Source organism: Xiphophorus maculatus, chromosome 1 (assembly GCF_002775205.1).
Source record: "Xiphophorus maculatus strain JP 163 A chromosome 1, X_maculatus-5.0-male, whole genome shotgun sequence".
Taxonomy (NCBI): Eukaryota; Metazoa; Chordata; class Actinopteri; order Cyprinodontiformes; family Poeciliidae; genus Xiphophorus; species Xiphophorus maculatus.
This window is the reverse complement of record NC_036443.1, coordinates 17,418,205-17,445,858: the sequence shown is the minus strand read 5'-3', so window position 1 is coordinate 17,445,858 and position 27,654 is coordinate 17,418,205. Positions and strand designations below refer to the sequence as shown.

General features: G+C 37.1%; 1 protein-coding gene across 1 annotated transcript in view; it reads left to right on the top strand.

Moving 5' to 3' along the window:
- Positions 1-27,654, top strand: part of LOC102221082 (ELKS/Rab6-interacting/CAST family member 1-like) — a 164,597-nt gene that overhangs the window by 27,121 nt on the left and 109,822 nt on the right. Inside the window, exons 8-9 of the mRNA XM_023331286.1 lie at positions 8,968-9,135; positions 23,441-23,578. Coding sequence (XP_023187054.1) covers positions 8,968-9,135; positions 23,441-23,578 — 306 coding nt within the window. The remainder of the gene's footprint in view (positions 1-8,967; positions 9,136-23,440; positions 23,579-27,654) is intronic.

Below are 27,654 nucleotides of genomic sequence, written 5' to 3'. Positions count from 1 at the left end.
GGTTCATATTTCTAGTGAGGCAGAGAAAAGATGTGGTTTCAACCTGGTTGTGGTACACCATGGATTGTGCCCCTGGTGTGTTCTTTCTTCTGGCCTCATTTGTTTTTGCTTCTCCCATCCAGAGTGTCTCCACCTCCATCTGGTTCTCTCCCAATTTCTACAATATTTGTTCTTCTTCTCTCCCCATAACTAGCCCACAGCTGTTTACAATATTAGAATAACAAGCAGATAGAAATTGAAGCATAGGTGAGGGCTTTCTAAAATGAAAATGGACTTGTAGATCGAGGTTGGAAAACGTGTGTTCTGTCTTTAGCTCAGGTTGACCACTAATGATAAGTTGCACACTGAGTTCTGGAGCTCTTCTAATGAGTCCCAAGTGTTGAGGGGCAGTTTTAACATGACTTCATTCAAACTTGCCAGACCATGATCACAGTTCTCAGGCCCAACTGCATGAAATTTTGAGTTCTTGGATTGGTGTGGTTTGGAATTTAGTGTGAATAGCACACCACTGAGCTGCCTAGAACAAACATGGTACGATCCAAAATAAAGACCCTGCATGTTCTTCAGAGGCTATGTGGAAAAGCCATAAAATGGAGTAACTGGGGTCATCATGCAGATGAGATATTTAATAGTTCGTACAGAAAATGAGGTACAGTAAGTACATGCAGTTATCAGTGTTAGCCTACATAAAATCCTGTTTTGCACCCCAATAAGGATGTCTAATGCATCTTAAAATAGATCAACACTTTGTCCCATAAAAAGATATATCCATCCATTCAGTACCTTACATGCTTATCCCTAAGTGGGGTCCCGAAGGTTACTGGTTATTTTCTCCAGAGTTCAGCTGGCGATAGACGTTACACACAGTACTGACAGCAGAGGTATAAATTAGTGTGAGCCTTGAAGAGTTTGTTAAGCTATTAACTTGGGAGTTTTTCACAATTGAACAAATTTTTAACAGGTTGTGATTGTTATAAAAATTCTGGATTTATGCCTCACAAAATATATTTTTCATAAGCATTTTACACATTCTTATTAGGGGAGTTGGCAAATGTATATTATGTCAAAAGATAACAGCATGCCATTGTTTCCAACTGTTATTATTATAGCATTCTCAGTTGAACAATTCTGTAAAATGTTCATCAAATTAAAGCTCTGTTCTGCCCCCTACATGTAGACTGTTTTCATACTACACAGAAAAATGGCCAGAAATATGGATTTGTGTGTAGGTGGAGATTCTTTGAAAAGAAGTTGTAGATACTGGCAATTACATCTAGAAATAGTCTGAAATTATAACTTAAAAAATGTTAATGAAGAAGAGCTATTCAGTGTGTCTTCATTTACATTTGTGTAGGCTATGCGCATCTTCTTTGTTGATAATGATTAGAGGATTCAAAATGTGTTAAGACACCTTTGTGGAGTTAGTGTGAACTCCACAAAGTTCACACTAATGATAAAGGTTTTAATTAGGATAAAACGTTTATCATTTATTAATATTAATATTATTCAGTAACAAAATGACTGACCTTTGAAGGAAATCATTCATTCCCTCTGTTAGACAATGATGACGTTCCAGATTTTTTTATTTTTTTTAATTGTCTGAATGTAAGGTTACTGGTAACCTCTGTATTTTTCCATGCTCTTTGTGTATAGCCTGTGGGCAGACAGCTGCATTACAAACATTTTATCAACAGATGTTGGAGTATTCAAGTCGGCCATACCCCTCTCTCCACCCTACAGTCCCTGCTGTGAGGCAGTTCACATCCGCTTATTATCCTTTGTTGGCCCCTCAGGTGATTTGTCCCTTTATGCAATTCCTGATCAGAGCTCAGACTGTTTCTTTAGCCTAAGTTTTAAGACACTCCTCAAATGACACACAGCCTTAGCCTGAGGACAGGGAATGGCCCTAATTTCCGCACTGGTGTCGTCATGTCTGGGTTGGCAGGTGGAGGTTAGGAGGAATTTTCTGTAGTATTTACTTGTTAGTTTAGCTTACGATGTAATCCTTGAGTGATCTGCAGTGAATATGTTCAAAGTGGGAGAAGTATCAGCACAAGGCCCTGGAAAAACTCACACTTTGGCTATAAAAGGCACTTTTATTCAGTAAAACATAGAACCACATATGGTTATATAAACTCCCCTTAGCTCAAACCAAAGTGTATTTTATTTACTGTATCTGTGCTACTTTCCCATATACAGTGCCTGTTAATAACTTTGGATAATATATAACAAAGACTGTTTTAAAATATGTGTATATAACACAAAAATGTAGGCTTGAGCAGGTTTTTTCTCTTGTGAAAGAAATGTATTGAAATTCCACAACAGAACGTAACAATTATACTTCTTAAAATAAATTATTGTTGTCGTCTTTGGAAACCATATGCGTTTTTAAACATAATTTTCAACACATATCAACATCCCATAGAAAATTCATACATCCTCTTTGCAAAAGCTTCGTGGTTATCTTCGTTTTAATCCCCTGCAACAGACTGGCGACCTGTCCAGGGTGAGCCCCGCCTCTCGCCCTAAACGTTCGCTGGAGATGGGTACCAGCACACCTCCCAACCTCATTAGGGACAAGGGTGTATAGAAAATGGATGGATGGATTGATGGGTGTTTTAATCCCTAAATATAGAAGTGAAATTGTGGTTCTTCAAAAATGACAACACATTTGCTTAGACATTTGTTATGAATTCTTAGTTGTCTTTGAAAAAGTCAAGATTACTTCATTAATCCCAGAGGGAAATTAAATGTTGTTACTCATATTGTCTAGGGTTCTTTAAATAGTTGTTGTGCATGTTGATGGCTGTTGCAGTCTGTATTACAGCAGATCTGAAGAAGCCTCTGGCTGAAGACACTATTGTTGTATTCCAGTCTCATGCTGAGGATCCTTCATGATTTTATGAAGAATCATTCTTCATACAATAATCTCCAGAGCTTCCGCAGCAGTTCCCAGAACAGAAACAGTTTTCCTTAGAGTTGCAAATAAGCAAGCAGGCAGCTTGCTTATTTGCAACTCTAAACAAATTTTACTGGAGTAAGGGTAACTGGATTATAAGGATTGCAGACACCTGATTTACGGAAACAGTATCGTGAATAAGGTTGGCTTCACTGTGAATTTTTCAGATTTGCTGTGAAAAAGGGGAGATTAAATCTTTCCCTGATCCAAATGGGGATACTATAGCTATCATGATGACAGAGCTCTGACCAAACTCACTGTCAGAGTCAGTGTGTCCATTGATAGGTCAGAATTTTGCCCACGTTGATGGAGAAAAAAGAACACAAATCATTGTTTTTGTCTCTCAAAACTGTAAAGTCAACATAAAAAAGCTACAAAACTCAGAGCACATAAGAACTGGTGCTATTATTGAATTAGACATAAATTTATTTGTTCAACTATGGAAGCTTAACATTAACACACACACATGCTGTTACTCTATAAGCCATAAATTAACACACCAACATAAGCTGTTCAGTGAAAACAATAAATGCTTTGGTCGTCAGGCTGTCAGCTTTTAACACCATCTCCTGACATCTTCTTTAAGTTTCTGTTGATTCATTAGAAAACTACGGATTATTTGACAATACCCCCCTTATGCTTATGTACGCAAGCTATATCTGAAGTCAGGTGTCTACACACCATCTGTCTTAGGCAGTACAGTGCATATGTTGTATGTACAGGTATTCTATAAGCTGGATAAAGCCGTTTTTTTAATCACCTTTCACCAGTCTCTAATAAGGTAGACATTTACTTGAGCAAAACAAGCTGCTTGAACCCATCAGTCGACATTTATACTTTTCTTTATTCATCATGTTAGAGTGTGTTGGGTTCTCTTTGATGCTTATGTTTTAACAAAGAAATATTCGAATGAATGTAGGTGGTATGTAGCATGGTGGTGGTCTTGAATAGTTTTGTAATGAAATAGTCCTTCCTTTCATCTCAGAGTGATACAAACCAGACCTGGTCAAATAATTGGGTTGAAAAACATGAATTAGGCAAATATTATGCCATAAATTTAGAAGATTAATATCCCCTCACAGAACTTTATATAAATTATGTCTAATCGTTGCCTTTAGCTGTATTTACACAGGCCTGAGGGATGTCACACAGCCAGGAAAGTGAATAGCTCACACAGTTTTGTGTAGAGGCACAGAGCAGCTCAAGAAGACCTGAACTTGCTCGTTGGCCACATTTCACCAGACCTAGTCTTTGGACTTGGGATATTTTCAAGTGCTTTTTTGTCCAAAGTGATACTCTTTGTTTAGCAACATAAAAGTGATTTAAGCTCTGGTGAGTAATGACATTTCTATGAATGTTACTAGGGTTTAAAGACTCGTATTTGCATTTATGAGGGATATCTTTTGATCGGCCAAAGACTCTTCATGGCTCTGGACTCCAAGGTGGGTGAGTGAGGGTCCGAATGTTACTAAGGGACTTTTGGTGCACCCCAGGCCTTTGCTGTGGTCTTTCTGGTTCTGCCGTTTAGACTGTGGTATACTCATATTGTCTCTGTGTTGGCTATTGCGGTCAAACACCGGCACCTACACCAATACTCTGCAAATTTGCCTGCCAGAAAAACTTTTATGATGAAATGTGAGGCACGGAAAAGGGAGGTGAGGACAAACAGTGAAGCTGTTTTCTTTAAGCCTCAGTTTTGCTTTGCTAACCAGTTTCCAAAATCCACATTTGCCTGTCATTGTAAGCATGAATGGAGGAAGTCTGAGGGTCTTAAGGTCTGCGTATCCATCAGTGTTCATGCATGTTACATGTAAGCTTTCGGATGCCTGTGTGCTGAGAATACTGTAGCCTGTATGGATGTGTGCTTGCATGTGTTAAAATACTTTGTGTCTGTGCCAATTGAAAGAAAAGCCACATGTGGCCAAGAATCATTATCTTATCAACCGCAGAATCTTGAATGCATATTAGGGTAATTTTTCAAATGATGTGGTGTTGAGTGAGAAGCACCAAAGTTTCTATAAGATTTTTTTTTTGGATGATGGTGGAGTAATAGATGTTTTTAATATATTTTTTTTGTTTTCCATTCATTCTCAAGTGTTGCTTTTAGAACTGAATGGAATCTCTATATTCTGATTTTTATATATTTTTATTTTTTACCTTAAATGCCCAAGTAAAAATAATTTGTATTCACAAAGACCAGTGTAGTCCATATACAGTATCTTAAGGTTTGTTTCTATGTCAATCTTCAAGTATGTTAAGAGAAGAAATGGGTTTCATTAATGCAGAGGGAGAGCTGTATAAAGATCACAACAATTACCAGGAGCGAAAGGTGGAAACTAAGAACAATGATCTTATGTTGTTTAGTGTCTATATTTTTCATATGTTGTCAATTTACAATCATTAACTTCAATGTATTTTTGTGTTCTATTCTTAAGAATCTAACAGTTTTCAAAGTGTTCTGACAAATGTAGCTTTCATTTGTATTCAGCTTTCTGAGTCAATACATTGTGTAACCTACTTTTGCTTGTGTTACAACTCCAAGTCTATTGATTTTGTTTGTCTCCACCAGCTTTATACTGTATATCTAAAGGCAAATTTGATCCCCTTTTACTGATTTGAAAAATAGCTCCCTCTTTGTCTTAAATCAGAAAAATACCAATGATACCCACTATGAACAGCTATTTTTAGGCATTGACACAGATTCTCAATTGGATTTAAAACTTCCACTGAGCTTTCATGGAACATTTAGGTGATTTGATCAAACTGATTACTTTGTATTGCTGATGTATGTTTATGGTCCTTGATTGCTGATAGATGAACCTCTGCTCCATTAACAGCTGTTTTGTGGCCTGCACCATGTTTTCCTTGGGGATAGTTTTTACATATGTATGACATGATATGTTAGTTTTGTACCTGGGATTTTCAAACTTTAATGTGCCTGAACCTGCCTGCATTTGTAGATCTTCATGAAGCTGTATCTTCACTAATGTTTTCTAAAAAAAAGTTATTACAAGTAGTTTGTTTAGATAAAGTTAAACTATGAAATGACTTTCAAAGCCAATTGACTGAACTGGGTTTTATTTATTTACATAAGTGTATTCAGGGGCTAAATACAAATGTACACATTACAATTTCTTTTTAATGAAAAGATTAAAACTATTTAAAACTATTTTGGATTGATGTGCTACTTTGTGTTGGTCTATAACATAAAAAAACAAATCTTCATTAAGGGTTGTGGTTATAAGGCGATAAAATGTGAGTAAAAGTTTAAGATGTATTAATACATTAACTAGCTACTACATGCCATTTGATAAAAGTCTTATGGGGTTTACTCCTCTATATCTTCTCATGAAGTACTATAAGCCAATGATGGAGCAGCATCTCTGTGGTGTTAATGTCCTCAAGCCAAATGATCTGTGAAGAAATGCTATAATCTCTTTCCACCTTTTCTCACTCTTGCCTGTTTTACCCTTTCTCATTTTCATTCATTCATCTGTGCCTGCTCACCTATGTAACATTGTCTCCTTGCTTCAGCTTTCTGGCAGCGATGAGTGCTTTAAGAGGGTATTAGAATGGCATCTGTGCAACACCATCACAGTGTAGCAGACTAGTGCAGGTGAGACAGCAGGGATTTCCTGTTTGGCCCCTTTGGTACATTTTTGCTAAATTGCTTCTTGCCAGGTGAAGTTGAAGCATAGGAGGTCTGCCTTTCTTTCTGTCATACAAATTGTGAACACATACACACATGTATGGAAGCACAAAGGACTAGTGATTGGCCTAATGTGTATGTAGGGGTGTGTGTGCAAATGTAATTTGGGGAGGACAGAGGCATCCTCAGTATTACACTTTGGTTGTATGCCAGACAAGCAACATGAGATACATACTTTAGCATCCTACACCTGGAGCTCTTGGCTGGCATCTAAAGCCAGACTTTAGGGGTACCTGTGATACTCAGGAAAACCCAGTGCACCCCAGTTTTAGAAATGTAGATATAGTATTTGAACTCAAAACTTCCTGCTCCCTGCACAATAGCGAGTCTGCTGTAGCTCTACACTCTTCTTTTTCCAACCTAATTGGCCTATGGTTTTTCCTTACATGTTAGCTCAGACACATTGTCATTACCATACATTGAATTTATTTAGCAGGTTACTTTTATCCAATGTAACTAAATGATTAAAATTACAATTGTGGGTCAAACCCTTGATCATTGGATCGAATTTAACCAGTGGTTTTCTAGTCATTCCAACCTTGATGTGCTTTACACTACAGCCACATTCATCCAGCTCTCGCAAATTGTCATACGTTCATATACTATGCAGATTGGTAAGAAACTTGTGTTATAGTGCCTTGCTCAGGCACACATCGACATGTGGCAGGAGGGAAGCTGGATGGGATCACACCAATTCGAACCATTTTCGGGTGAGATGAGTGCTCTATCCAAAAATCCATGATAGCCTCAATATCATGTACTAAGCTAACTGTTATATAGCTTTGGAAGACATTCAAGGTTCCCCATAAAAAATGGAAATCAATAAAATTAAGGGTTAGGGCATAGTTTCGAATGTTGACATAGCAGTTCAAACTAGGAGACAATTTATCTTTTTATTAATTGGAGCTGTTTTTTTAAATCATAATTAAACGATTCAGTGACTATGTTGCTACAATGTTTTAATACTACACCCCAAATAACAAAAATATATTGTTGGTAGCCTGATGGTGAGCAAATTGCTGAGAGCATTCTTAAGACAATGTATATTCCTACGACCTTTGAAATGCAAGGCACATGTTCTATAGTATAAAGTCAGAAAAGGCCATCAGATTTTAAACTATCTTGATTTTATGTCGTCTTTATTAATGAAAGGACCTTGTGAAATATTTTGACAGATGAGCTGGAACAGTCTGTTCCTTAAGTCTTTTGCCCCTTATGTTTCAAAGTAATTCTTGTAAAAACTGTTGATAATAAGCTCTCTTTTACTGTCTCTCTGTGTCTCTCTTAAAAACACATGTTGAGTTCAAATGAACTCATTCAGCCTAGTTTTAAATCAGTTGTTGAAGGAGCAGAATTTGTGGCCATCATGGCCAGATTAAGATGTGAATGTACATATGGATTATTTTTAGCCAGTCTAGCAGAATACTGATACCCACCCTGAGTTTTGGACATAGCTCAGATGTCTCTCAGCTCATAGCACACAGCCAGATACAGATTATTTTAAAATGTTAGGGATGAAGTAAGTGAGCAATGTGATCTGTGGCAGAACCTGACCAATCGTGCAACACTCGGAATAATAACTGACAGAAGTCACTCCAAGTTCCTTCTTTATTTACATATACTTTTACAGCGTCACTCTGCAGTGCTTTAAATTGTGAACATTAAGCCAAACAATGTTTGATACTTCTAAATTTCAACAAGTAAGTGTGCTGAGAGATATTCTTTCGGGTACTGACTACTTAACTGTGAAATAAACGGAAATCATGTCCCAAAGTTTTTTGATGATGTCCATCCATCCATCCATCCATCCATCCATCCATCCATCCATCCATCCATCCATCCATCCATCCATCCATCCATCCATCCATCCATCCATCCATCCATCCATCCATCCATCCATCCATCCATCCATCCATTTTCTTCCGCTTTATCTGGGGTCGGGTCGCGGGGCTAGCAGCTGCAGAAGGGAGGCCCAGACTTCCCTCTCCCCAGCCACTTGTTCCAGCTCCTCCGGGGGAATCCCAAGGCGTTCCCAGGCCAGCCGAGAAACATAGTCCCTCCAGCGTGTCCTGGGTCTTCCCCGGGGCCTCCTCCCGGTGGGACGTGCCCAGAACACCTCACCAGGGCGGCGTCCAGGAAGCATCCTGACCAGATGCCTGAGCCACCTCAACTGGCTCAGGCATTTTTGATGTTGTATATATATTTTTTTGTTGTTGTTTATTTTTTCCTTTCCTATACTGTGGGCTGTCGATGATTTTTTTAAAAATTCTCTGTTATTGCTTTTTATGATCAACTATAGGTGGATGCTCTGCGAGTGCGCCTGGAGGAGAAGGAACAGATTCTGACTAAGAAAACCAATCAACTGCAAGACTTAAGTGATGAAAAGAGCACACTGGCTGGAGAAATCAGAGATATGAAGGACATGCTGGATGTCAAGGAGAGAAAAGTGAATATCCTACAGAAGAAGGTAAAATATTAAATTAACAATTTAATATTCATACTTCCATGAATCATGTATTTGAAGTTTTTAACACTTGCTGAAGTTGTTTTTGTTTTCTACAAATGTGATGTACATCAGAATAGATGGAGATACGTCTTCCTAGGTCTTTTTTCATCTCTTGTCTGGTGATATTTGAGCCGGTATTTCTGTTTTAGGAATAAAAACACAGTGTCCCATTCTGGCCAAAAGGAAGGAATAATTATGCTAATCACAGTTGAAAGTTTTTTTTTTTTATTGACAGTATTTGTTTTTTTTATGTTATACGCATAAGTAATTCGGAATATACTGTTACCCTTAGTGCATCCCTCTCCTCTGGATTAATTTAAAGGCCATGCCTTTAAATTAATCCAGATATTTTCTGTAAATGTAATAAGGCAATGTTGATTTTTTTTCAATTAGAATTCAAGGGAAATAGAAAGAAAAGGAATGTTAAAATAAATTTAAAGAATAACCTTTCAGAAAATATTTAATATGATAAAAATAAAAGATAAAAATTAAAAAACAATTTTATGCATCAACAATACTAATTACATACCTTTGGTTAAATAAAAACCAAAGACAACAATTGTTAAGTGTGCATATGTGATTGCAGTTTTGCTTTCACAATATAGATCTGGTGAATTTACCATTTTTCCTTTTACTGAAAGTGATGCATTGTTTTGGTTACAAAATGAACTTTTGGTCATCCACTGACTTGCTTTGGCTTGGAAGCTGGTGTTCTTAGTGCCTTATATGTAAAGGGTTTTCAGATAAAATACAAGTGTCTTCCTGTTATGTTATAATCATTAAAAACTAATTTCTACTCAAATTTTTGCTCAAAGAATTTCCCATGTTTTTCTGTGTTACTTAACATCTGTTTCATCGGGTCAAGTAATGAATTTATGCCTAAGCATCCCCTGTATATGTACAGAATATGTTGTAGAGGGTCAACGAAAAATGCTAACATTGTTAGCTGGTGTCGGATCTCACACAATACCCCCTACTTTTGATTGCACACACAGAGATACTCATACTCACACACACATTTGCACAACATCTCTGTGCGGCTTTAATGATTTTCATGAGGGTAGCTATTAAGACAGGGCCTGCTGCTACCTGTGGTGTGCATGCTGGTTGTTTCTCTGTAGACCAATTACTCACACATAAAGGTCTTCTCTTAACTTCCTAGTTTCTTCTCATGTCCTTAAATTAGAGATTAGAGATTCTTCCTCCTTCCCTCTTGCTGAGTTAATGAAAATGCTCTCCAAAGGTCACACACAGTGGCAAAAGTTTTGATCTGTGGAGGTGGGGCTGTTTGTGGCTTAGATTAGATTACTGTGTTTATGTTACACTTGTAAAAGTTCTGCTATGCTGTACATATAAAATGAATGGTTATTTAAGTGAAATGAAATCTTACGTAACATAAGTCACATCTGTACACAAGTGCTATTACTAAAAAAAAAAAAATTAAGAAACCAAATAAAGGAAATAAAAAATCTAAAGAGAAAAGTGAACCGTACAGTATATAAAATTCAACTGCAGTTTTCTTAACTTTAGACATTTGTTGACTCGACGTTAAGTGCATAGCATGTCTAAGTGTTTCTGATCTTTTCTGAGTCAAAAGGAATATGTATAATCTGTACTGAAAGACAAGAAGTATTTTTCTAAGGTTGTGTTTATGTGACATATAGTAGAAATAAAAAGAGGAAAATCTAAAACATGAAAATGTCTGAAAAATAAGACGATCCAAGGATTAACTCTAAAATGCATTTCTAGAGTTGAGGACTTCGTCCTTTTTATGTCTGAATTAAGTCTTGAGTTAGTTTACACTACTTAATTTTTTTTTTTTTTGTTACCAGCACAAAGTGCCTTGTAAAATATTCATATTCCTCAAATGTTTCACACTTTGCCACATTACAACCACAAACTTTATAATCTATTGGATTGATATGATGGATCTATGCAATCTATCAAAAAGCAAAGTGTGGCATAATTCTGAATTGGAGCGATTACAAACTAAACTGACATACCAAGAGAGGAGAGCATAAATATGAAAAGATGCCAAGTGGCCTGTTGTAATGAGATGAGGTGAAGGGAGAATTTGTTTTTCAGGAAAACTGTTTGTCATGCGCTCCTCAAAGATGACCTTCATGGAAGTGTGGCGAACGGAATGGCAAACGATTGCCACAGGTGTGGTGGGAGACAAAGAAAATATGTACAGAGTGCTCTGGTCAGTGGAGACCACTAGTAATAATTACCTTTTTCACACAGTCCTCACACTAGAACATGGTTCTGACAGCATCATGATGTGGAGATGATTCTCCTTTTTAACAGCGAAAGAGCTGATAGAATGATCAATGGTGCTGCTTAAGATGGCAATACTGGAATAAAGAGGCTTAAACTGGGGCGGTTCACCTTCCAGCAGGACAAACATTAGAATTGTGAAGTTTGGACTAAGGTTGAGTTAGTTACCAAAAAACAATGGTTAAAAAATATTTAAAATAATCTGAAAATAAATATTTTTATTTCACTTTAAGATTATGTGGTACTTTATGATGGATTTCATAAAATCCAAATGAAAGACATTAAAGCTTCTGTTTGTAGCGAGACAAAATGCGAAGAAATTTAAGGGGTATAAACACTATTGTCAATGTATGTGATAATATCCACATTTTTGGACTGATAAGACATAGAAACAGAAACACACAAGCACAATGATGTCCAGGCATGGGTGGTGTAATACCACAGAGACTGTTTAGCTGGAGTATGTATCCCTCATTAGTTAACTATGCTCAGTCCAAAGAGAATATGAGAAATACATCTTCTCTTTCCAGATGTTATTTGGACAGTCACCACTGCTTATTGCATACTTTCATGATGTCATTGCTGTAGTGTGAGACACAGGTTGATCCTAATAGCAAGAGGCTCAATATGACTGAAAATAATGAAGAAATTGTCTTTTGGTGAACACATTGGTCTTATGTATCACAACACAGAACAGCGGGGGCTCTGTTCAAGCCCTTGGTCAATGAGACCATGTCCAATGCATAATGATGCATTTAGTTGTTTATTTTTTCCATTTGCATTTCTTCTTTCCACGCCCTTTGGCTACGGGGTTAGGGTTGTGTGTTGTGTGCATAGCCGGTTGTAGTGTGGTTTTGGCATACACGTGTTATTCATGTTCAAACATTGTGGTCATTGCGATCCATATTCATGCTTTTAGAAAGGCTTTCTGTGTGCGTGGAAGTATAATATGCCCACTATCATGTTCCTACCCATAGCAGCCTCAGACAGAAAGATTTGATTGCGTCTGCTTGGACTGCATGCTTGAGTGTTTGTGTGTCCATGTGGAAGGATCCCCTGTCCACACAGGGCTCTCCCATTTATAATGTGCGGTGAGTCTCCTCTGGCTTTTTTAGGCCTTTTAGGGAACCACCCTCTGTTTTGGTGTTGCCTCTGCAAGACTCTTGCAGTACTAACTATGGTCTGCTGTCATTGCTGCCTTCTTGAAAAAGTTGTGGCACAACAACTTAAATGTTTCCTAAAGTAAACCAATATATTGAACATCTTTCAGCCTGGTTTTCTTGAAATGCATTCAACTGAAACTGTTGTACTTAAAGTGTCATTCTCTTGGCAGCTGATTCAGGAGATTACACAGTCTTAGTTTTGTTGGATCTTACCTCAGCCTTTGAGACAGTTGATCATGTCATCTTGATAAATAGACTCAAATGCTTTGGATTTACTGGTGTTGTCTTACAATGATTCACATCCTACCTTTCAGACAGATCATTCAGGGTCTACATTAATCAAATAATGTCTGACTCATCAGATCTGTCATACAGTGTACCCCAGGGATCTGTTCTTGGCCCGATTCTGTTTCTATTACAGAAACAACAGAACTGTGCCATGATTTAAACAGCCATTCACATCCTAAATTTCAGACAGATCATTTGATTATATGCCATTTTAATTCTGTCATTTATCATTTCTATTCTGACAACATACAGTTATATTGCTCTTTTAAGCCATCTGAATTTTACTTTTGTCAAGTCTAAGTGATTGCTTGGTTGAAATTAAGAATTGGTTTAAAGTAAACTGCTTACAACCAAACTCCATCAAAACTGATGGGCCTGATGAAAAGATTCCTGAAATCAGAAAGCACATTTGCTTCCTAGGATCCTCTGTTCAGTCTAACTCAGAAATCTGGATGTGGATGTGAAGTTATTTTACATACCTTTGTATCATCTTAGGTGGATTATTGTAATGGTCTTTTTATGTGTTTAACAAATCTGCAATGCATTGAATTCAAACTGTGCAGAATGCTGCCACTAGACGTTTAACAGGGACACACAGGGAACTCATAACTCCCATCTTAATCGTTATTCACTGGTTACCAGTTAATTTTAGATTTCCGGCTAAAACTCTCGTTCTTTTAAGGCTCTGCATGGTTAGGCATCCCAGTATGTCTCTGACTTATGCTAGAGCTCTGAGGTCTGCTGATCAGAGTCTCTTATCAGCCCCATGTACTCGGTTTAAAACCCGTGGGTTGTTTTAGACTGTTGCTCCCCGATTGTGGAATTCTCTCCCATTGTTTTTACATTGCGTCGATTCCATTGGTTATTTTAAATTGCAGCTAAAATACCTATACCTAAGTATAAATAAGCGGATACCTGAGTTGTTCATGCCATGCTCAGTTGCATGCCGCTGTATATAAACATTATTTACCCTGAATCCCTGTATGCATCTATACATATATGGATACATTATGTGAATTTATATCCACCCTTGTACAGTTTTATTCATTTGAAGCATTCCTACTACTTCTAACACATTATAGCACACATGAATCTACATAGACGCATAAATCTAAGGGTCCTGAAAATACATCAAAATTAGGGTTAATCAATGCACAAACAAGAAGCTTTCTGGACATTTTTATGATACATTTGTCTTTATGTTAAGATTATGTTATGTTTAGGTGTCTAACAATACCAAAATACTGCTACATAAAAAAAACTGCCATATATTTTCGAGCTAAACACGTCTGTTGACTGGTGCGAAGGTGTTCCAGGTAGAAGATTGTGTCACAGCTGTAGCTCAGACTAAAAAGAAACGTTTTAGATGTCTCTTTACTGTACTTTTCATGCACTAGTGTGTGCGTGCTAAGTCTTGATAGATTTGTGATGAGGCCACCATTGCCTTTCATCCTAATGGATACCAGCTGACCAATCACTGTGCAGAGACATGGCCACAGATAAGGCTATTGGAGCTGGGGAAATTCTAGTAAACTGCCTGCGAGAAGGACCTCCTCTGCTCCTGCCCCTTTTCCCCTCATTGCAGCTATCAGCAATCAGCCTGGGTTAATAATGAGAGCCCAAGGCTGGTTGATTGAAGTCAGGCTACACATCCGTCAAGACAAAACTCTGTGTTGGGTCACATTTGAGACCCGAGCCATTCACGTTCATCTTCTGGCCTGATCAAAACATGCACACTTCACCTCAGAAGGCGAAATGTGTTTCGTGACTTTTTAGAAGATGAAGGACTGAAAGCTAATGGCAGTCCTGATGATACCGCACCATCAGTCAAGCAGGCCTGTTAACTTTTTGGCAGTCCAGTATTTTATGCCTAAAGATCTAAGAAAAGCACTTAAAACTAATATTCTCAGTGGAAAGTGAGTCTCGGTTTGACTCTTGAACTCTGAGTTAAACCGTATGACTGAATGCTTTATTACACTTGTCTCACCAGATCACTGTAAATTGGACCTGGGTCAGAAGTTACAAACAGCTGTTGTGGTCCTCACCAGGTGGCCACACTTTAAAATTTTGTTCTTTGTTGCCATCATTCTCTGTGCCTGCAGAGGGAAAAAAAGAGTTAATGCTAATGATGCTGGAAGGAGAGGACTAAAGCGCCATTGTAATTACCCAGCAATCATTGCAGCATTCCGCAGCTGGGGTGGTTCAGAGATATAGTCATGAGACTAAAGAGCATGGACGTTGATCAACATCTTGGACGAACGTGGACACACACTTCCTCACGCATACGACCGAGGTTGCACAAGTGCATTGTATCTTTTTTTTTAACAGCTCTTTCTCTAAATCTGTTTGTCTTGCTCTGCCAGGAGAAATGACTGTGAAAATTTGATTCTTGTCTGCATGATCCTATATGTGTGCACATGTGTGCATTCATAGTCAATTGATATGTATGAATGCAGTGGAGTGTTTCTGTTGAAATTGCCTTCTGGAGGCAGGAATGTGTGTGGGGAGAAGGGAAGCTGTCTACCTGTCAAACGTGTCAGAGCTATGTGCTGCTCCCAGCCTGACACTTGTGATAATAATCACACGCAGACTGATTAAAATATGTGGCTTTTCAACAATGTATGTACAGAAAAGCCATAAATTATAATAAACTTTCAAAATTAGACTGCAAACATGCTTTTGTGTTTGAATTGGTACAGAGCATGAAGGTTTCGTGTGTATATGAGTTTTTCTTGGACTTCCATAGTTTTAATCTAAATATAACTAGCCACAAGTGTATTTTATTATCCATATGTTTCATTATGGACCACCTTCAAATAATGAAGTCAGATTTTAGTGTTTTCTTTAAATACTTGTTTAAAACAAAGAAAAAATGTGACTATAGTAAGACTTTAACAAAGTAAAATTTCTCTAAAAGAAGTTATGCTATGTAGGTGACAGGATAATACTTATTGTTGGCATATAATTGGTCTGACAAGACTGTCAATGATGATCAAGAAACTTTTACTCAAACACTCTGCTAATAATAGCAGCACTGTCGTGGAGGGTTACTGAGTCCCTGCTGCGGAAATTACATTAGTTACAATAAAACCAAATGCGTTTCAAATGTTCTTTAATATTAACTAAGTTTGTATGACCTTCGTTTCGTATTTCAGTTCATTGTTTTCAATTGTAAAATGTCTCACATTAAAGTGACATATCTGGCAATTCTGTTCCAATTTCTTATGTATTGTTTGACATCATCACTATTTTTCTAAACTAATGAAGGCTTTGCAATTCAGGTTTAAAATAGCTTATGCTGTTGAACAAATACAAACTAATTGTTTTTACTGTCAGAAACAGTAGTACCTTTACGATAAATTACATCTTGCCTTTATCATTTTGTGTTTGTTGTAGTCCTGTAGTTTGTTTTATCTGTGTGTGTGCTTGGATACAAAGCATGTGCTGCTGATGAACAAGTGGCATCTTTAAATTTTGTGGAATAGTACATGTTGGATCGGTGAGGAAGACACATAAACATGTTTAGAGCTGTGAGTCTTGCTTTCTTTTCATTTTCACAAATTGACTTTTCTGTTGGAAAAGGTAACACGTTGTCTGGATTCAGACAAATATTTTATTACAATTTTGTTTGCTACATATAATGTAAACACAATTGTAAACAACAACTTATGTGACCTTACAAAATCAGTTCCCAAGAAATATGTCGATATATTTTTTCATCTGTAGTCAAGTCCACTGTTTGATCATTATGGTGCATACTTTTGATTTGTTCTCTCTATTCTTGCAGTGAGGAGTTTATTAGGTTTAGCTGATGTTCTGAGTCAGATTTAGTGTGCAGCGAGTTTTGATGTAAAAACCTACACAAGAAAAAGAATATAAACTTGATATTCAATTCTGATTGTTTGACATGACTGAAAGCAGATCATATCCCTTCAAATGCGCATAAATCACTATATAAAATCAAAATAATTAAATCTAAATTAAAACACACATTATCAAAGCCAATGGCAACTAACTGCCACATGGAGGCACCCTCTTACACTGTATAATAGTGCTACGGGTTAGTTCAAGTTCTCTTTCTCAGGTGGAGATAAGTTGGCTGAAAGACACAGGCCAAATTAAGTGGAACCCCAGCTTTCTTGCATTTACAATCATTTTCGTCCCTACCCTTTAGGACAATACAATGTCTGAGATTTTTATGAATCAAGTCTCTTTGATCACAAGTGATGGAAACAACATACGCATGTCTGTGCTGGCCTTTAAACAAACGTTTTATTTCAAGCAGCAGAGCATTATTGTCAATATGTGGCTTTTCAATCAGTTTTTACTGACTATGACCTAGATTTCTCCTGGGGAATACATACTGAATTACTGCATATTGTTGAGTTTGCGGTTATTGTCCCTCTGTGTATTCAAGTGCCCGCTAACATAAAGGTCAGCGCCAGCATCTATGGACTTTACTGCTGTCCCTAACATATTTTTAGAGGTGATGACAAGCAAGTTACTTTCCTGCAACTATGACCAATTATTGTTTGAGGTTTTTATTGGTCCAAAAGAGTTTTAAAAAGACAAAATATTGTATACTTATTGCGGTCATTCTCCATACTGGCCTCCTTTTTGTTTTACCGAAAATGATTCGCTTGGCAGCAGCAGAGTTCTGCTTTTTTGTTTGGATGGCAGACAGAAGGGTCGACCGAGTTTGTGGTTCTGCTCAGGGAACAGCCCGGTTTTAGACTACACTTCTGTTTTTTTGGGGTTTTTTTTGCAAGACACAGGGACTGATATCTCCCGAACTCGTATTATAACTCGGCATGTGCTAATCATGATAGTTATGTAGACCACAAAAGGAGTAAAGACTCCTAATGGAGTTGTAATCCATTGAAGAAAGTATTCAAATGTTTTACTGGGAACTGTTAACTTTATACCCATGTGTTTCAGATGTTATTTGAGACGTTTAATATTTATTGTTGAAACATAAATACTAAATTTCTCTGTTTTGTCACATTGGTGACAATACCATGTGACACCATTTATCTCAAAGCTGCTTCTAAGTAAAAACAAGTCACTTTGCACGTGTAAATTATTATCTCTTTTACTTTATCATTTAAAATATCTTGATAAATATCACATTTATGCCAGACAGTAAATGGAGTCATTAACTCCACAATACCCCAAATGCAAGCAAGGACTTGACATATTCATAAGTAAATTTATTGAGTTCAGTTAGCATTATGAACAGCAAACATTAGCATCATGAACTAAACCACCAAATGACCAGGTCTCACAAATACAAAGTAGAGAAATGGCCACAACAGAGAAGATAAAACATAGAATTAGAGAAGAGTTAGTCCACTCTTACAAGGCATATTCCCAGATCAGCTCCCATTCTGCCCTTTGTAGTTTCTACCAACATTCGAACCCGCACTTTGACTTTCCATTTCATACAACCAACTAAACTTTTTTTGAATGTGTATTTAACTATCATATATAATTTTATTTCTCTTGATAGGTAGTTATTTTCATTAATTATACAACTGAACATTTATAAAAAATTATCAAAAACATTACGTGAATTGTGCTGACAAGTTCCAGCTTAAACATTTTTACATAGCCTGATGCAGAGCAACTACTGGTTTAAATCACATGGGAATATCAACATTTATATCTTAAACAGTATATGAAATACTGGAGGTTGCACTATAGCGTCAAACAAGTCTTTTGTTTTTCTTTTTCAAAGTTGGAGGGCTGACCAGAAAGACTAATTATGTATAGCAGTATGTTTATTAACCTTTCCATCTGCTCTAGTGTATTTGTATTGTTACAAACACAATTTAATTTGGTGTTGATCTGGAAGTTATGTGTTTTAAATTGCTTAGACCAGATTAGTTGAGGGTCTGACTATTTGTAAGTTGTACTACTCTGTTCCAGCTTTAGAAATTAGTCTGAACTTTAAAGACCTGGATGTTCTGCACAAATAAATTATTACCATTAACAAAGGGAGGTAACTACATTTATTGTTATTTCTGAAACCTAAAATTATTACAGAATTGCTCTGAGTAGAATTCCTTCCTATTTTCAGGAGCCAATATTTCCTGTCCTGTGGTCAGTTGTATCCCACAATAACATGAGGATTTTGCTCTTCTGTGAGCTTAAGTTTACAAGAGAAAACATCACATCCAAAGAGTTTCTAAGGTCTTTTTTTGTTAATTTGATTTGTGTGTTAATAACCAATGAAATAACAGAAATAAACTAATTTGGTCTTCAGCACATAAACAGCTGCAATCACAGATTATTATTATTTTTTCTTCTATACCCTCTTCACCGTGCAGGGTGTGTATCTAAAAGTGGTCATTGGGGGATCACAGAGGGAAACAGCCATGCATGCATACACTCAGAAATAAAGACAGGTCAACTGAATACTCTAAACTGAGAGTCATATTTTATTTATTATTTTTTTGGAAGGAAGCTAGAGTGTGTGATCATCGTAACCGACAATAAAGATTAAATTATTCCAAACTGTAAATTAGTGAAATACAGCTCACTAAATTTGATTAAGTATCAAAACAAATGGCGTTACTACCACTGCTGCCGTCATACAGGAAGTAATCAATTCTCCAGCTCGCTAGGAATCAGGGGAATATTATTTTCCTTATGTTGGTTTTCATATCAGGTACTTGTTGGTATCCCGGGTTGTTGAGCTGTATTAGCAGTTTGATTTCATTCTAGTTTCGTTATTGTTTTGTGTCACTTTCTTATTTTGGTTAGATCTGTCTTGTTTCAGTCTTAAATTTCAGTTCTTAGTGTTTTTATTGTTAAGTTTATTTCTTATAGTTAGTTTTTGTCACTGTTTTCATTACGTTTCTGTAGTGACGTTATTCTGTACTGACTTATTTCCTGTTCCCCTGTATACTCTCCATCACCCCCTGTGCCATCTTCTCTGTCTGTCTTCTTTTCCCCCCACTCACACCTGCAGTCAGTTAGCTCATCAGCTCAGGTCTTTTGCTCCACATTCACCTGCCCAGGTTTTACGTTGCTCACGCTCAGTCACTCCTCACCGGTTTCCCATACTTCTCAACTTCCCTGTGTTTCCTGTCTGGCCTTGTTTTGGATTACTTTTTGGTTGATTCTGGCTTCCTGCATTTTTGTAAGTTCTGATTTTCATTTTTTTTATTAAATTTTGCAACTCAGTCTGACGACTGCTGCATTAGGGTCCTAACCACAGACACCATGACAGAAGCGACTCTGCCCCTGCTGGGTACAAACTGACATATGGATGGCTAACAATCTCCTACTGTAGACAGCACCATTTTGTACTGAAAAAGTTTGATATGAAACTACAAAATGTACAACGTTCTAAAGTAGCAAAAATACAAAATCACTTATACCCTCCCAAATCTTCATATCAACAGGGGATTACTGATCATTTTTTCACAAAGTAGGGTTCTGCCCATAGATCCAATGGAAGAAACTTTTTATGCTGTTCCATACAGCATAAAAACATTTTTGATAATATTTCTGCTCTTCAGTATGTGGAAAAAGTTTTAAGATAGTTACTTTAGTTACAACATACCTGCATACTAAAACACGAAGCAAGGTCCATAATAAAAGGGCTAGTTTGGTATGGAGTTACCTGACTGCTTTGCACATATCCTTCAACTTGAGACATTGTAGAGAGGAAACTGTGAACTACACCATCTGTCCCTACATCAGTGCGTAATCTCACAGTTGCTGTTGAAGAAGAGTCGTATTCAACAGCATTCAATGGTGTTCTGCTCCTTCCAACAGATGAGTTACAAAAATAAGAGTCAACATCTGTTCTGTGAACTCAAAGAAATTACAGAAATGTATTAGTTGTACTTTACTTGTATATAATCCATGCCAAGTGCAATTTCAAGGCCAGTTGAAGGCAACTGAACATCATCACTTGCGCTTTAAGAAGAACCTGGTCCTGTTTTATCGGCGTGTTTGATGAAGTTATCAGAGTCAAAACACTGAGTGTGTAAAGCCCAAGGGAGCAGTGTGCTTGTGTGGGGGATGACTGAGACTCACGTCATGTTTCCTCTGTGGGTTACACATTCATGAGACAGACAATCCACACTACAGTTCCTCGTCTAAAACTGCTTATCGTAGGTGGTCTGCTCCAGAGGGAGGTGGGTTTGGTTGACATATGGTACACTGCTTGGTGATAAAGTCCTTTAAATGCACACACAAAAAAGAAAAAAGAGAGGGGAAAAACACATAAATCCAGTCCAAGGAAGCTTCATGTACTGAGAGATAAAATGAATGACTGGTGTTTTAATAAAAGTAAGAAAAAGTAATCACAAAGCTACCCTGCTTGTTGCCTGTCAACTAAATGAATTTAATCTCAGCTAGGTTTCTTGAATTGTGACAGAATTCCATTCCCTGTTTCCCACATCCTTTGATTCACATGGCTTTTTCATGCAGAGGCGTGAGCTTTAAGCCACATTTAATGCTTTTCTGCACAATTTCACTGAGCGCCAAGTGACAAAGCTAAATATTTTATTGAGGGGTTATTATTTTGTGCACCAGGCCAAAGCAAGCTAAATGCTGGTGAAAAATGTAATCATTTATCTAAAGACCAAGGGCAAAATGCTCAATTTGATCTAAAATTGGCCTCTGCTACCCACAAGAAGATAGAGAAATGGTGTGCATGAGTGCATGTGTATACATTACAAAAAACAAGCTCTGTCAACTTCTGGACTATCACAACCAGAGGCCAGAGAAAAACATTTTGTTTGTTTTAATGCTCATGGAGCATGTGAGAGAGCAAGTCTCTTTTTTTTTTTTCATTCTTGACCATTGCTTCTGACATTGAAGTTCAGTGTATGCACGGTTAATCCAGTAAAGTCAGAAGAGCTACCACTCTACTAAAGAATGAAAACATGAAAGAATCTCAAAGTAAATCCTTTCTTTCTCACAATGTCCACCATGGCGTCCCATCTAAAATGCCCCCAGTAATTGCAAATTACTAGGAATTTTATCGGATTGTGGTAGTGTGAAGCTTTCCCATCATTCCCTAAAGGCTTTTATGTAGCTATCAGTTGTGCACCAGCCTACCGGAGCCTTTAACTTGGTTGTTTAATGATTGCCATTAACATATCAAGATCTGCCAAGGGGTGCTGGCAGCTTTTCCCACCCCTCCTACTGCTTTCTCTAATTTCCAAAATCAAGATGGCTCCTCTAAATCTTCATGTGGACCCTTCAGGGAGTAGAGAACATGAAGGTCTCTGGTGTAATTGGATTTATTTGCAAAATCGCTGTGAAAATTTGGACATTATCTGTCTATATACCCATGACTGGACTGCATCCTCCTGATAGGCCATTTTTTCCACTATTGCGGTAAAATTCACTTCTCTTGATGGAGTTGAATTAAAGTTATTTAATATTAAATAGCTAAATATCACATTTCCATTCACATGGCATTTTTTAAAATTAGATCCTGATCTTAGAGTTTTGGTGGTGAGTTCATGGTCCTTTTTTGTCTGAAGGAAACTTGGCTGGATACAGCTTTGTGTTGGTGTACAAATCTCAAGAAAACTTTTTTTTTTGTTTGTGTTCATTTAGAAAATATAACATTTCAAAATTCAAATCAATGTGTCTTCATCGAAACAATGACTGGCAACAAGTAAGTCTCCTTATCACCATGACCTATCAGCAGATGTCTTGTCCCTTTGAAAGAAATTTGTAGACCTCGCCAGCCTCATTGCATGGCCCTGTCTCCTACTCCACTTGTATCTGTTAGCATTTTGTTTCATATAGCTTAGAGCTTTCCATGTGCTCCTGTTTGTGTGTGTGCGGGCGTGTGGGTGTGCATGTGTATGTTTGCATTTTGTTTACCAGATGTGCATCAGATAAAGACTCAAATGACACAACTGGCTATTACACCATCACCGCTTTAGCAACATGGGGTTAGCCACAGAAATGAAGATGTAGAGACAGACAGCACTGGGAGTGAACAGGACATATTTAACTTTTAACGAAAACCCAAGAAAACTGATACCAAAACTAATACTGGAAAGTTTATTCTTAAAGTGACATTGTGAGTGTGAGTCAGGCATAAGAAACAAAACTCCAAGCAAAATTATGTTGAAAAGATAAGTGATGATACAGCTACCATTTAAATAATTTGACAATGTAGTTGAAAAAAGATGGCAAAACACATATATTAAGATATCTATTGATGTCCAATTAATAATAAAAAAAATTCTATGCATTTCTTTGTATTAGAGTTGTATGTAGATTTCTGAAGTTTGGAAGGACTTTTTTGTTAAACACTGTGAGAACATAAGCATACTCAGTTTTTCTTCAACGTATCATTCCATAATGAAGAAAATTACAGTGGGAATTCATCTTTTCACTGGGATGGTTGTCATTCTTCTTGTGGTACCATATGTTTTATTGCTTGGTTTGTCATAAAAGTACTTTCTCATGACTCATTTAATCTCAGTGACTGTTGCTATTTTTTATATTAACATATCTTTTCCTTTGTTCCTCTATCATTGTCCTTCTCTCTCCAGATTGAGAACTTGTTGGAGCAGTTAAAAGATAAGGACAAACAGCTGGTTGGATTGAGAGAAAGGGTTCAGGGGCTTCAGACTGACTCCAGTAACACAGACACAGCTCTGGCCACTCTGGAAGAAGCTTTATCAGAAAAGGTATGAGGAAAACAGGGTGAATGGCTGGGGCACTACTGTATTAATGCATTTCTTTTGTTGTATAATTGTAAAGTCACACTTGGGTTTTAGAAAGTTTGGGATAGCTTAGGTTTGTTGAAGTGACGTTTTGTGGAATAATAATTTCCTTTTGGGACGATGTTGGCAACGGTGATAGGAGTTCAGGTACGATTCCAGCTCTGTCCGCCTCTGTCTTTGTGTCCTTGTGCAAGATCCCACCGGAAGGTGTGTCAAGCTGTTCGATTTAAGCATCTCGCATGCTGAATTACCTGAATATTTTTCATTGTAGACATAGTGATGTTACTATGTCAATGTGCAATATTTAATTTGCAGTATGATTGTTTCACACACAGTACATGTGTAACATACTGTATGGTATGTGAAAGCTGCAAGGCCCATTTCTATAACTTGTGTACCGGTCAGTCCCGGCTCCAGTCGAGTTTGACAGAGGGGGCATTGGCTTATTATTGCTACAAAATGAATATGTAGCAATAATAACATTACTCAAGTAGCCTAATAGAAAATGGTACAGTGCAGTAAAACTACTTTTATAAGTACCTTTTTCCAAAAAAAGTCACTCAAATGAATGTAACAAGTACTACCCACTTTTGAACATAGACAACAACAGTAGCCTGTACTTAACAAGCTTAACGTGATATGTTGGTATTAGCTAGTCATCTTTTAGCTAACATTACCTGCATCCAACAGCATTACTCAACTCAGTCTATTAGTTTGGGGGGGAAATTGTGCAAAGTTCTTTGCCTTTAGCTGGTTTGTTGCCATGATTATAACACACACCTGACTAGCTCTGCACAGCAGCAGCAGGTCTCCTTCGCTGCCGCACAGGAGTAAACCCAGCAAGATGTCTTTCCACTCATGTTGCGTTTAAAGGCGGCTCAGAAAAGCAGGTTACGACGTGTTAACAACGGATTAAACAGTTTTAGCTGCTGAAGAAAAGTGACAGAAGGCACAGATATGGGAAGTGCGGAAGCCCCTGCTGTATCAAATCGATATAGGATTAACAGAGTTGGCCACTTTAAGGTAAAAATTACAAACATCTTCCAGTCCAGGGGGGGCACGGCTGACTCTGTGGGCGGGCGGTGCCCCCCAGTGCCCGCCACAGTGCAAAGATGAGGAAGTTGTGATGATATATTTTAACGCAAGGTTTCCCGTACAAGATGTTTTGTTCTGGTCAGCCAAACTTGCAGTTATGCTCATAAAATAGTATAACAAGCACACAGTTATATGTGTCTGTTTGCATAATAGATTGTATTGAATTAAAATTCTTTGTGCAGAATAAATGCCACAGGATTTAAGATGAAGCAAACAAACTACACCACATGATGGATGAAAGAATGAATAGGGAAGCTGACTGTCTCTTGTAAACATTCCTGTATTTGTTTGCTGGCAATTTGGGTGAGCAGCTGGTCTTCATAAAGCCTTACCTCAACAGGAGGGAGTCTGTTTTTACCAAGTGAAACCCATTTGATTTTACACTATCCCAAAGCAGACACACAGTAAAGCAACTTGAGCAAATAATTGTCCTTAATATTTTCTTTCTTGTCATCACAACTTGATGAATTCATTTTTAGATTTGTAATAATGATTACAGAGTACCTCCTATTAATATTCGAGTTGCAGCTGAACATGGGATGGATTTGATGTTACTCTGTCCTGACTATGATCTAGCAGATGTCATATCCCAGTCTTGAAATAATTAAACTTTGCCTTGAACTGACTGGCTTGATGTCAGAATGACTCCATTCTTCTTAGCTGTGTTGCACATTTTTCATACTAGCATCTACAAAGGATTGGTTTTGTACTTCAAGCTATAAATGGTTTCCATTTCCACATTTGGACCCCAGGCTAAAAGATGGTTCCTGGTATTTTTCCCAGGAAGACCTGCAAAGAGACAGATGTGAAAACCCAACCATTATGCTTGCTTACTAATTCATACCTTTTTTGTGTATTCTTTGGTAGTGTCGTCAGCAATTTATTCTCTTATGTACTTTGTCCATATGTACATTAATGAATAGAAATATTCCAAAATATCTTCCCACAACAGACTAAAACTATTCTAACAGTGTACTGATTTATTATTTGGATACAAACACGGGAGTAAATCCCATCTCATTATTGGGGGGGACAATAAACAAGGACATTTCTTAAGCGAAATTTTTTGGGGGGGGATCAGAAAAGTTACAGTGAATTGTAACGTGGTTTAAAATGTTTTTAATGTGTTCAAGCTGCAGGACCAAAAACGACTAGTAAGTGGTAATGTTACAACAAACGTGTGTTTTTCTCAGTATACAAACTGTTGAGACCCACAGAAACTAAAATTAAAACAAACTAAAATCTAAATGTTGTTTAGATGAGTTTGGTTCAGTGTCACTGATCTAATCTCTGTTACACCTTAACAAAAATTAAGACTCTAAATAAAAACAAGTTTTTATGAGTGACTCCACTTAATAAAATTCCCCATAAATAGATTTATTGTAGTGGCTCTCTTACAAGTTATGTGTTATTTAAATTATAACTTGTTAAGTTGCTTTATTTTTAAACCTTTTCTGGTTTTCCCATGTCCTGGATGGTTGAGAACCTGGTAGGTGAATATCTGGGAAGTATCATAACTTCAACTTAATGTTCAAAGCACCAGGGATTTTATTGAAAAATATTCAGATTTTAATGTGTGGTTTTAAAGGCTCTACGTTGAAGATAGTAAGAAATAAAGGCATACTTTTTTCCTGTCAGCCACTCTGCTCTCGGCTTCCACCAAGCTGTCAGCTTGTAGTAACGCTCAGCACCTCCTGTTTCAAACTCTTCTTATAAGAGTTAAAGGGCTAAATATAATTGAGATATTTGCTACCTTTAACAAAAAAAGCTAAGTCTATCAACGCAATGTAGCCAGTTTTGCTAGTTTTGATTTCAAGCATAACAAGGCAGTTTATCTTGATACAGCCAAAGTGCTGAAATTAACAAACTGCCGTCTGATTTTTATTGTTAATGTGTTTCTTGCTATTGAGCAGTGAAAGTAAATAAAATGTGTTATATGTCTTTTGCTTTGATTATTTACTTACTGGAGGGTATTTTTGTTTGTGCTGCAGAACCACAGCTAACAGCTAGCTCCTCTGACACTTTGGACTGAACCATTGTTCTAATAACAACGGGGAGACCTAAAAATTCATCCTTATTTTTTTCTTAGATGAAAGGTGGATTTATTTCATTCTTTGTTTATTTTTGCCTTTTTATATTGATATTGTTTAAATTCAAAAGTTTCCTTCATGATTTCTTTGGGGGGACACTTCTAGACTTCTAGGTCCAACCCCCCCGCCCCAGATGTAGGCCCATGGATACAAATAACACATGTGATTTTATATTTAAATAAAGCCTAAGCCTTAGTGTTATTTACAGTGTGTTGCAAAGCTTTTATTACCCTTATAAATGTTCCCATTTTGCAACAACCTTCCTTGCATTTTACTACAAATCTTTGTGTGGTAGACCAATACAAAGTACCACTTAATTGTAAAGTGAAAGAAAAAGGAAACATGGTTATAAAAATGTAGTGTGTATCCTTCCCGTTTTAATGTTAAAAGTTATGCATCTCTTTCCTTCCATAGTTACAAGCTTTGTGTTAGTTTGTTTTATAAAAATTCAATAAAATACAGTGAACGTTGTGGCTAAATATGAACAAGCCCTACTTTGCAAAGCACTGTACTTTACAATATGCTTATGCTACGTAACCTAGCAGAAGGGAAACAAACAACAACAACAAAAGCTCTCCCTCAAATTATAAATTGTTAATCAAAATAATTGTGGTTGATTGTGTTCGTATGTGGAGTTTTATTAAATCATGCTATTTTACATTTGGATCAAATAAGTCAAGAGTCTGTGCTTAATCAACAGAAATATAGCTATTAAAATACAGTAACCCAGAATGTGTTTGTGTATGTACAGAAAGGATAGAAAAACCGATGACAAATGTGTTTCCACTTAAAGTGATTTTTTTATCACCTAAAATTTGTTTGTGTTGCACATGGACTTTGAAATGAATAGCATAA